We start from the raw sequence: 12,230 nt of genomic DNA, 5'->3' as shown, positions 1-12,230 counted from the left end.
CAGGTTGCTCACTCAAAGCAGGTTTGAATTTTGTTTGTGAGGATGTTATGAGTGGTAAAAGTGGTCATACCAGATGGGGAACATGTACTGGTTGGGGTACCTGCATTGAATATACCACTTCCTCGACATGTGCAGAGTAAAAAAAAAAATTAAGTCTGTCATTTTCATTCCTGACCTTCAGTGGACAGTATTAATGGGTCCTGAATCCTGCAGAATAATTATAATGGTGTAGGAAAGCATTAAATTTGTGTGGAAGAATGAGTTGTCATCCATCATTCTCCTACTCTCAGTATTTAGGATAAATGTGTGGCAAATAAATATGATTCCACAATAGCCTCTCTGACCAAAAGTGTAATTGACTATAAATTACTTGTTATGTCGTGTCAATACCTTGCCTTACTGAAACCCACTGAAACCACTTACCATAAAGAATACAATTTCAACAAGTCTGTCTGTGGCGCTGGATAAATTCACATTCTCATGAGGAGCTAACAAGTCCACATATCTGTGATGCCCAGATGGTAAGGGTGCAGGTGAACTGGTGCAAGTTTCTTTTTCCTTAGCAAACGAGGACATATGCCTAAAATCTACCTGTCAAAGTATCTTATCTAACAGAATTAGACTTGTGATGTCACATTGGGTTATCTGACTGGAAATCACAGGATGTCACGAGATTGAAATATTTCTGTGATGTCACAGCAGCTTAAGGAACAGAAACAGTCCAGAGTAGGTGGTCGGCACTATAGCAGGTATTGCACGAAGATTGTGGACATCAAATGTATACAATAGAAAGGGGTACTCCGCCCCTAGATGTCTTATCCCCTATGCTTTGGATAGGAGGGGGTCCGCCGCTGGGAACCTCCGCGATCTCTCCTGCAGCATTCTGGGTCATCTGCTGCACAGAGTGAACTTCGCTCTGTGCCTCGTGACAGGCGACACAGGCCGGTGTGAGGTGCAAATTTACGTCCCGCACAAAATTGCTTCTGCTCCTCCCCTCAGCTCTCCAAAAATTTCTGAAGCTAGAGCTGGGGGAGGGCAGAGTGAAGACAGCAGGGGGAGAGAGAGGACGTACACGCCCTTCTCATCTCCCCTTCCTTTGCTCCACCTGCCTTCAGAGAACACAGATTTGCACGGGCAGAGCAGAGGGAGAGAGGAGGTACATATGACTCCCTCCTCATCTCCCCTTCTCAGCCCCGCTCCCTTGCAGCCCGTGCAAACCTGCGTTCACCAAAGGCAGGCTAGAAATCATCCCCAGCAGTGTTGTACATCACATTCATAGCAATCAGCCCCAGCCCCTGGAGTTTGTCCTCCCCCTAGCAGCCCGTGCAAACCTGCATTTGGGGATGAGGAGGGAGTCATATGTTCCTCCTCTCTTCCCCTGCTCTGTCTTCGCTTTGCCCTTCCCCAGCTCTCAGAGAGCTGAGGCGCGGAGCAGAAGCAATTTTACACGGGACGCAAATTTGCACCTCACACCAGAGTAACGTGACATCACGGCCCCGCCCCTTCATGTCATTATGCCCCACCCCTTAATGTGTCACGCCCCACCCCCTCAATACCAGTGTATGGGAGGGGCATGGCGGCCGTCACGCCCCTTCCCATAGACTTGTATTGAGGGGATGAGGCGTGATGGCACAGGGGGCGGGGCCATGACAGAACAATACTCCGGCCCCTGTATAGCCCGCCATCAGGCACAGAGCGAAGTTCACTCCATGCTGCAGATGACTGCGGTGCTGCAGGAGAGATCGCAATGGTTCCTAGCGGTGGGACCCCCGCAATCAGACATCTTATCTCCCTATCCTTTGGAAAAAATGATGTCACGGTAACTTGCCTGTCTGAAATCTTTCTATAAAGGTACAGTGGGACAAAAAAAGTATTTAGCCAGCCACCAATTGTGCAAGTTCTCCCACTTGGAAATTACAGGCCTCTCTCATCTTTTCATCATAGGTATACCTCAACTATGAGAGACATAATGAGAAAAAAAATCCCTAAAATCACATTGTCTGATTTTTAAAGAATTTATTTGCAAATTATGGTGGAAAATAAGTATTTGGTGAATAACAAAAGTTCATCTCAATACTTTGTTATATACCCTTTGTTGGCAATCACAGAGGTCAAACATTTTCTGCAAGTCTTCGTAAGGTTTCCACAAACTGTTGCAGGTATTTTGGCCCATTCTTCCATGCAGATCTCTTTAGAACAGTGATGTTTTGCGGCTGTTGCTGGGCGACACAGAATTTCAACTCCCTCCAAAGGTTTTCTATGGGGTTTAGATGTGGAGACTGACTTGGCCACTCCAGAACCTTTAAATGCTTCTTATGAAGCCACTCCTTCGTTGCCAGGGCGGTGTGTTTCGGATCATTGTCATGCTGAAAGACCCAGCCACGTTTCATCTTCAATGCCCTTGCTGATGGAATGAGGTTTTCATTCAAACTCTCACGATACATGGCCCCATTCATTCTTTCCTTTTACACGGATCGGTCGTCCTGGTTCCTTAGCAGAAAAAAAGCCCCAAAGCATGATGTTTCCACCCCCATGCTTCACAGTAGGTATGGTGTCCTTTGGATGCCACTCAGCATTCTTTCTCCTCCAAACACAATGAGTTGAATTTTTTTACCAAAAAGTTCTACTTTGGTTTCTTCTGACCATATGACATTCTCCCAATACTCTTCTGGATCATCCAAATGCTCTCTAGCAAACTTCAGACGGGCCTGGACATGTACTGGCTTAAGCAGGGGGATATGTCTGGCACTGCATGATTTGAGTCCCTGGTGGTGTAGTGTGTTACTGATGGTAGCCTTTGTTTGGCTGGGTTCATACCACATTTTTGCCATACTGTTTTCAATCAGTTTTTCTAAAGAAAACCGGAAGGCCCAAAAAAATGGATGGAACCATAAGGCAAAAAGGAAACCGTATGCATTTTTAAACTGTTTTTGAAAATGTTGTCCATTTTTAATGGGAGGGATGTTGGGTGGGGACTTTAGGATGCAAATGTGCATGTGCAAATTAAAAACCGTATATGGTTTCCCGTATGAAACTGTATACATGTACGTTTCCCATTGACGTTCTATTAAACCTATTAAATCTGTGATTATTTAAGCCCTTATTTTCGGTTATAGTATGCATTTTTCTGCATGTAGTTCTGATGTTTTCCAGATGTATGACAAAATCAAACCTGTATAAGTAGGGTATCATTTTAATCGTATGGATCTACAGAATAAAGAGAAGGTGCAATTTGTACTGAAAAATGTACTGCGTAGAAATGGAAGCCCCCAAAAGTTACAATGTTTTTTTTTCTTAAATTTTGTCGCACAATGATTTTTTCTTCCGTTTTGTTGTAGATTTTTGGGTAAAATGACTGATGTCATTACAAAGTAGAATTGGTGGCGCAAAACATAAGCCATCATATGGATTTTTAGGTGCAAAATTGAAAGCATTATGATTTATTAAAGGTAAGGAGGAAAAAATGAAAGTGGAAAAACTCCTGGGAGAACTTGCACAATTGGTGGCTGACTAAATACTTTTTTGCCCCACTGTATATGACAGGAAATAGGAATTTGTAAAGTAAATACATTTTATAAAATATATTAAATTATAAATCCTTCTAGGTCATGCACACAGCAATATTATGGCTCCAAAGAGTTGTGAAGTCAATGTGCCCTTCTGTACCTCTGATTCCATGAAATCTGAGGCATACAATGCTTTTCACTGGTGGATTCACACAAAAGCTGAAGAAAAAAACATTGGTTCTAGGGGAGAGCTACCATATTCTGGAATATAGAGTACCTACAGTGTAGAAGCCATAGGCTTCGCTTAGGTGACTCTGCTTCATGCCCATGGCACTGCTTACAAATGTACCAAGGCTATGTGCACACCATTTTCAATGTGTAGGCCTGGCTTATGTGCCAGATGTTTGTGTGAAGATTTTTCTGCCAGATAGTATTTGTTTTTTTTCCGTTGTATAGTAAACACAGTTGGCAACCACAAAAAAAAAACATACTGCACAGTATACATTTTTATACAATTGTAGTCTATAGGCAACTGTATAGTTAAAAACTGTGTGTCTTGTTTACTATGCTGCAGCAGGGCATCTTCACAGCCATGCCTGTTGATGCTAATGTTCTATATACAGCACAATGTGTATTTGGCCAAGTTCATCTTTGAGACTGCTGATAATAGCAGAGTGTTCAGTGTCAGATGTGATGGGAGATTAGAGCTGAGCGGTTAAATGGTTGTTCTCTGTTTGTTTCCACACAAAGCGCATTGATTCCCTATCACCATCAGATCTGCTTTCCTTCACGTTGCCATGTGCAGCTTTTGTCCTTTTCTACCGCCTTTGTTCTGGATAATATTGCTCTCATCAGACCTGTTCATCCTACCTGATGATAACAAAGTGTTATCGGTGGCAAGACAGATTCATTATGCTCCCTACATAGCCATGCATCTGTTATCCATTTAGGCTTGTTCTGGAACCTTTTTCCAAATATCTCATTTAACCCCTTAAGGAGATGACCAGCTTAATTTTAGCATTTTAGTTTTTTCCTTCTCACCTTCTAAGAGACATAACTGAGGGCTTTTTTTTAAATGTGTGACCAATTGTACTTTGTAATGACATTTTTCATTTTACCATTAAATGTATGGCACAATCAAGAAAATATTATTTTGTTGGGAAATTGGCATCGGTAGTACATGTGGGTACTGCCCCAGGTCTTGGGTATGCTAGGTGACAGATGGCATTCTTATTTAGTACAAATTTAGAAAAAAAAATACATGGCCACACATCCACATGTTGTACTTTTATGTATTGCTTCTTAGCATTATTACAAAAACTAACATCAGGTAGTTAGTAAACATTTTGATCAAAATGTACAAGCCCACTTACCGCTTCACGGTCACCTAATTCAAGTGGGTCCCTAACCTAAAATAATGATGTGGCACTGGGCAGTGATGGTCGCTGCAACTCAAAGTAGTTTGAGGATAGTAATAGAATGCTCCTTGGCCGTCTCATATTACCCAGAAGTTGCACAATTCCATGCTGCATAAAGAAAACCTGATGCCTAAGATTGCTACACAACTTGCACCGATATCCAACAGGCTGACTGTAACTAATTCTTTAGGATCTGAGAAAATCCCATCATTCCAAGGGATCAGTAGCACAAGAATAAATCTTTAGATCACATTCTCAGATATGTTTACATTTGATGTCAGATTGCATTGCATGTGCTAACTGAGACAATTCTTTTCAGATTGATAGGTATGCACAACAAGATTTGAAGAAGGGTCTTCACTTGTACGGAACCGAGGGAAACATAGGCCTCACTAATGCTTGGAGCATCATTCAGACTGACGTAAGTAGCGAACGTACTGTAAGATTTGTAACAGGGTTGATGTTCCTGGAGGGATACTCCAAATGTAAAATGATTTAGGTAAACTAGGAAAATGGTCAGAACTTTGAACACTGACATTTAATGTGGCTAAATCCAAGATAATGCACTTTGAGTGTAAAAACCCAAGGGCAGAATATAGAATCTGTGAGACAGTCCTGTCCTCAATATCTGAGGAAAGGGATGTTCTTAAAGGTAGGCAGACAATGTAATAGAGCAGCAGGAAATGCTAGCAGAATGATTGGGTGTATAGGGAGAGGTATTAGCAGTAGAAAGTGGGAAATGCTCATGGGTGTATAGGGAGAGGTATTAGCAGTAGAAAGTGGGAAATGCTCATGGGTGTATAGGGAGAGGTATTACCAGTAGAAAGAGGGAAGTGCTCATGGGTGTATAGGGAGATGTATTACCAGTAGAAAGAGGGAAGTGCTCATAAGGCTGTACAAATCACTGGTGAGGCATCACTTGGAGTATTGTGCGCAGGACTGGACACACATTCTATGTGTATCAGTGTGTTGTCTGTGTAATATTGGACATGACTGAGGCCCTCTATATAACGGCTCATAGCTCTAGCCAAGAGATGAGGATCCTGAACAGGGATCCAACTCTCTCAACTAAGATTAACTGAAAATTGATTTTCTAAATTAGACATCCCCTTATATGCTGTGAAACTCTCACACATGATGGATCATATATAGTGGTTCATTCAGCATTCCCTATATAATGTGGTAAACAAGTATCTAACACATTATACGCCATGTATCTACATTAACACAATTAACTGGTGTCATATTTATGTATTTCATTAGTCATAGAGGGGGACATTTATCAAAACCTGCGCAGAGGAAAAGTTGCCTAGCTGTCCATAGCAACCAATCAGATTGCTTCTTTCATTTTTGAAAAGGCCTCTGCAAAATGAAAGAAGCGATCTGATTGGTTGCTATGGGCAACTCAGCAACTTTTCCTCTGCACAGGTTTTGATAAATCTCCCCCAGAGTGTTTTAGGTATTAGGTTAGGTCCATATCTGTGTTAGAGGCTGTTAGGAGCCTTCTTTGAAAGACATAAAAAAAAGGCTAAAAAAATAAGCTAAATATTATACCAGAATTTTTTTTTACTGCATGTTGTGCTATTAAAAGGGACACCATAATGGAACCAGCCCCAACACTACTGTTTTTTTAATGTTTATGATAACTTGTTCTTTGTTAAACAGGGAATGTGACTGGTTTTGGAGGTTAGAGTGATTTGTGCAATTTTATGCCACATTGTTTCACCAGCATTCACAAAAAGAAGAAAAGGTCATTGAAATGCCAGGTCTTTATGAGAAGTATGTCACCTGGAAGAAAATAATGGCATAATGTGACGCTGTGGTTGAATTTGGCAGGGAAAACAAAAAAGACTCCAGGAGACAAAAAGGCTGTTTTGCTGTGACAGTCCTATACCTGCTGCTGTTCTTCTGTGTGGCAATAGACTGCATATATTGGTCCAGTAGTGTCCTGCTAGAAATATTCATTGCATTTTGGAAAGTAATTTAATAGCTATAAAGTCTTAAATTGTAACAGATGCATGGTGATGCTGAAGAGCTAAATCTGCCTTATGAAGCATTTAAAATGTATCTGTGCATTGTAGTACGTCACTCCTACAGGAAGACATGACTGATGCAAGCCCATACCTGTTCCTCTCCAGATCTGCCTACTGCTTACCTAACAATCTAAACTCTACCTTTTCCTTGACCACATCATCCTGTTTCCAGATGTAGTGACCAGAATGGCTGGTCACATGTATAAATATGCACTCTTGGCACTTTTCTTCTATAGTGTATTCAAAAGATCACCGCTGTGATCCACTGATTCCCTAATTTCCCATATATTAAAAAGGTATAACTTTAATGATTTATATTGGTCATATAGCCCCATTGCCTCTTGACAAAGCCGTGTGAACGGTGAAACATGTCGAGGGGGGCTGCCAATTGATTTTAAACACAGTGGTGTCCTTTCCTATCTGTATGGCACACTGCAGGTGCATACAGTATCTCAATAACTGAGTTACATTAGTACTCATTGACAATCTCACATATGGAAAGAGAGACACCCTGACTTTTTAATCTATTTTGTGTGTGAACCAATATAAATCATTAAAGTTATACCTTTTTAATATATGGGAAATTAGGGAATCAGTGGATCACTGCGGTGATCTTTTGGTGAATAGCTTGGATTAACCCTCCATATATTGGTCTTCTATGGATCATTTTCTTCTATAGTGAATACTGCATTGAAAAATGGTCTTCTAGAGAGATGGCCCACTCAAAAAACAGGGACTCTTCTTATAGATGTAGTCTCTTGGAAAGGTCTTGTGGTATATCTTTTAAGAGAAAAGTAGAATCTTCTTCACAGTAAAGCAGCCTGTAGTTTCTCCCCTCCTTGTCTGCCAACTCCACAAAGTAAAGACTGTCTTGTGTAAAACCGCAAATCAACTATAAAGAAATGTGGTCGACAATGCTCGCCTCTCCTTAAATTGCCACTGCTTCACTAACAGGGTTGCTTCTTAACGTCCAGACTGGTGGTGCTCTACTTAAAAGGGTATTCCGGCTTTATACATCTTATCCCCTATCTAAAGGATAAGATGTACAGTAGGGTATATAGTTAGCCACCAATTGTGCAAGTTCTCCCACTTAAAAAGATAAGAGAGGCCTGTAGTTTTCATCATAGGTATACCTCATCTATGAGAGACATAATGAGAGAAAAAAAATCCACAAAATCACATTTTCTGATTTTTTAAGAATTTATTTGCAAATTATGGTGGAAAATTTGGTCACCTACAAACAAGCAAGATATCTGGCTCTCACAGCACCTGTGACTTTTTCTTTGAGTCTCCTCTGCCCTCCACGCGTTACCTGTATTAATGGCACCTGTTTGAACTTGTTATCAGTATAAAAGACACCTGTCCACAACCTCAAACAGTCACACTCCAAACTCCACTATAGCCAAGAACAAAGAGCTGCTGAAGGACACCAGAAACAAAATTGTAGCCCTGCACCAGGCTGGGAAGACTGAATCTGCAATAGGCAAGCAGCTTGGTGTGAAGAAATAAACTGGGGGAGCAATTATTAGAAAATGGAAGACATCCAAGACCACTGATACTCTCCCTTGATCTGGGGCCCCACGCAAGATCTCACCCTGTGGTGTCAAAATGATCACAAGAACGGAGAGCAAAAATCCCAGAACCACAGTGAATGACCTGCAGAGAGCTGGGACCAAAGTAAGGCTGCATTCACACCACAATTGCAGCCTACAGTTGCCGGATCCGGATGGGGGAAGGGAAAACCGGGCGCTCCCGTACCCCAGCCAGACGAGCGTTGAAATCCATTCACTTTAATGAGCCGACCGGAGTCAGTGACTCAGGTCGGCTCATTTCTACCCCGTATTCGGTTTTGTGACCGGACCTAAAACCGTAGTATACTACGGTTCTAGGTCTGGTCACAAAACCATATACGGGGCGGAAATGAGCCGACCGGCGTTACCGTTTGACTCCGATCGGCTCATTAAAGTGAGTGGATTTCAGCGCCAGTACGGCTGGGGTACGGGAGCGCCCAGTTTTCCCCTTCCCCAGCCAGATCCGGCAACTGTAGGTTGCAATCGTGGTGTGAATGCAGCCTAACAAAGGTTACCATCAGTAACATACTACGCCGCCAAGGACTCAAATCATGCAGTGCCAGACGTATCCCCCTGCTTAAGCCAATACCCATGTCCGGGCCCATCTGAAGATTGCTAGAGAGCATTTTGATGATCCAGAAGAGGATTGGGAGCTAGAATGTCATATGGTCAGATGAAACCAAAGTAGTACTTTTTGGTAAAAACTCAACTTGTCGTGTTTGGAGGAGAAAGAATGCTGAGTTGCATCCAAAGAACACCCATACGTACTGTGAAGCATGGGGGTGTTGGGGCTGTTTTTCTGCTTTGGGACCAGGACGACTAATCCCTGTAAAGGAAAGAATGAATGGGGCCATGTATTGTGAAATTTTGAGTGAAAACCTCCTTCTATCAGCAAGGGCATTGAAGATGAAACGTGGCTGTGATTTTATGGATTTTTTTTCTCTCTCATTATGTCTGTCATAGTTGAGGTATATACCTATGATGAAAATTATAGGCCTCTCTTCTTTTTAAGTTGGAGAACTTGCACAATTGGTGGCTGACTAAATACTTTTTTGCCCCACTGTATGATCGCAGGGGTCAGCAGCTGGGGACCCCCGCGATCTCTGTGCAGCGATCTCATTCACAGAATGCCGGGGGATGTACAGAGATTGCGGGGGTCCCTAGCGGCGGGACCCCTGCGATCATACATCTTATCCCCTATCCTTTGGATAGGGGATACGATGTATAAAGCCGGAATAGCCCTTTAACCCTTTAAGGACCCAGCCAATTTTCACTGTAGGACCCGCCCATTTTTTGCACATCTGACCACTGTCACTTTAAGCATTAATAACTCTGGAATGCTTTTACCTTTCATTCTGATTCCGAGATAGTTTTTTCGTGACATATTCTACTTTACGTTAGTGGTAAAATTTTGTCGATCCTTGCATCCTTTCTTGGTGAAAAATTCCAAAATTTGATGAAAAAATTGAAAATTTTGCATTTTTTTACCTTTGAAGCTCTCTGCTTATAAGGAAAATTAATATTCCAAATAATTATATATTGATTCACATATACAACATGTCTACTTTATGTTTGCATCATAAAGTTGACATGTTTTTACTTTTGGAAGACACCAGAGGGTCAAAGTTCAGCAGCAATTTTCAAATTTTTCACAAAATTTTAAAATCGAAATTTTTCAAGGACCAGTTCCGTTTTGAAGTGGATTTGAAGGGCCTTCTTATTAGAAATACCCCAAAAATGACCCCATTATAAAAACTGCACCCCCAAAGTATTCATAATGACATTCAAAAGGTTTGTTAACCCTTTAGGTGTTTCACAGGAATAGCATCAAATTGAAGGAGAAAATTCAATATCTTCATTTTTTACACTGGCATGTTCTTGTAGACCCAGTTTTTGAATTTTTACAAGGGGTAAAAGGAGAGAAATCTTCCTAAAATGTGTAGCCCAATTTCTCTCGAGTAAGGAAATACCTCATATGTGTATGTCAAGTGTACGGCGGGCGCAGTAGAGGGCTCAGAAGGGAAGGAGCGACAATGGGATTTTGGAGAGTGAGTTTTTCTGAAATGGTTTTTGTGGGGCATGTTGCATTTAGGAAGCCCTTATGGTGCCAGAACAGCAAAAAAAAACACATGGCATACTATTTTAGAAACTACACCCCTCAAGGAACACATCAAGGGGTACAGTGAGCCTTAAAACCTCACAGGTGTTAGATGACTTTTCGTTAAATTCGGATGTGTAAATGAAAAAAAAAAATTTTTTCACTAAATTGCTGGTTTCCCCCCACATTTTATATTTTTACAAGGGGTAATACTTCTTCTGAGTATGGAAATAGCCCATGTGTGGACATCAAGTGATCTGCTGGCGCGCTACAATGCTCAGAAGAGAAGGAGCGCCATTGAGCTTTTGAAGACAGAATTTGGTTGGAATAGAAGTCGGGGGGCCATGTGCGTTTACAAAGCCCCCCCGTGGTGCCAGAACAGTGGACCCCCCCACGTGACCCCATTTTGGAAACTACACCACTCACAGAATTTAAAAAGGGGTGCAGTGAGTATTTACACCCCCACTGGCGTTTGACAGATCTTTGGAACAGTGGGCTGTGCAAATGAAAAATTACATTTTTCATTTTCACGGACCACTGTTCCAAAAATCTGTCAGACACCTGTGGGGCGTAAATGCTCACTGTACCCCTTATTACATTCCGTGAGGGGTGTAGTTTCCAAAATTGGGTCATATGTGGGGGGTTCAATTGTTCTGGCTCTATGGGGGCTTTGTAAACACACGTAGCCTTCAATTCCGGACAAATTTTATCTTCAAAATCCCAATGGCGCTCCTTCTCTTCTGAGCATTGTAGTTCGCCCGCCAAGCACTTTACATCCACATATGGGGTATGCTCTTACTCAGAAAAAATGGGGTTACAAATTTTGAGGGGCTTTTTTCCTATGTTTCCTTGTGAAAATGAAAAATTTTGGGTAACACCAGCATTTTTGTGAATTTTTTTTTTTTTTCCATCCAAATTCGTCAAACACCTGTGGGGTGTTAAGGCTCACTATACCCCTTGTTACTTTCCGTGAGGGGTGTAGTTTCCAAAATGGGATCACATGTGGGTATTTGTTTTTGCGTTTATGTCAGAACCGCTGTAAAATCAGCCACCCCTGTGCACATCACCAATGTAGGCCTCAAATGTACATAGTGCACTCTCACTCTTGAGCCTTGTTATGCGCCCGCAGAGCATTTTACGCCCACATATGGGGTATTTCTTACAAATTTTGGGGGGCTTTTTTTCCTTTTAACACTTGTGAAAATAAAAAGTAAAGGACAACACCAGCATGTTAGTGTAAAATTAAATTTTTTTTTACACTGACAGGCTGGTGTAGCCCCCAACTTTTCCTTTTCATAAGAGGTTAAAGGAGAAAAAGCCCCCCAAAATTTGTAACGCAATTTCTCCCGATTACGGAGATACCCCATATGTGGCCCTAAACTGTTTCCTTGAAATACGACAGGGCTCCGAAGTGAGAGAGCACCATGCGCATTTGAGGACTAAATTGGGGATTGCATAGGGGTGAACATAGGGGTATTCTACGCCAGTGATTCCCAAACAGGGTGTCTCCAGCTGTTGCTAAACTCCCAGCATGCCTGGACAGTCAGTGGCTGTCCGGAAATGCTGGGAGTTGTTGTTTTGCAACAGCTGGAGGCTCCGTTTTG

General features: G+C 41.9%; 1 protein-coding gene across 5 annotated transcripts in view; it reads left to right on the top strand.

Annotated features, from left to right (window-relative positions):
• TSPAN4 (tetraspanin 4) overlaps positions 1–12,230 on the top strand; it is a 719,066-nt gene that overhangs the window by 676,801 nt on the left and 30,035 nt on the right. For all 5 annotated transcript variants that reach the window (XM_056526916.1, XM_056526919.1, XM_056526918.1 and 2 more), the window contains one exon: positions 5,244–5,345. In XM_056526916.1, the coding sequence (XP_056382891.1) occupies positions 5,244–5,345 (102 nt within the window). The remainder of the gene's footprint in view (positions 1–5,243; positions 5,346–12,230) is intronic.

Source organism: Hyla sarda, chromosome 6 (genome assembly GCF_029499605.1).
Source record: "Hyla sarda isolate aHylSar1 chromosome 6, aHylSar1.hap1, whole genome shotgun sequence".
Taxonomy (NCBI): domain Eukaryota; kingdom Metazoa; phylum Chordata; class Amphibia; order Anura; family Hylidae; genus Hyla; species Hyla sarda.
This window is presented reverse-complemented; position numbering and strand designations above follow the sequence as displayed.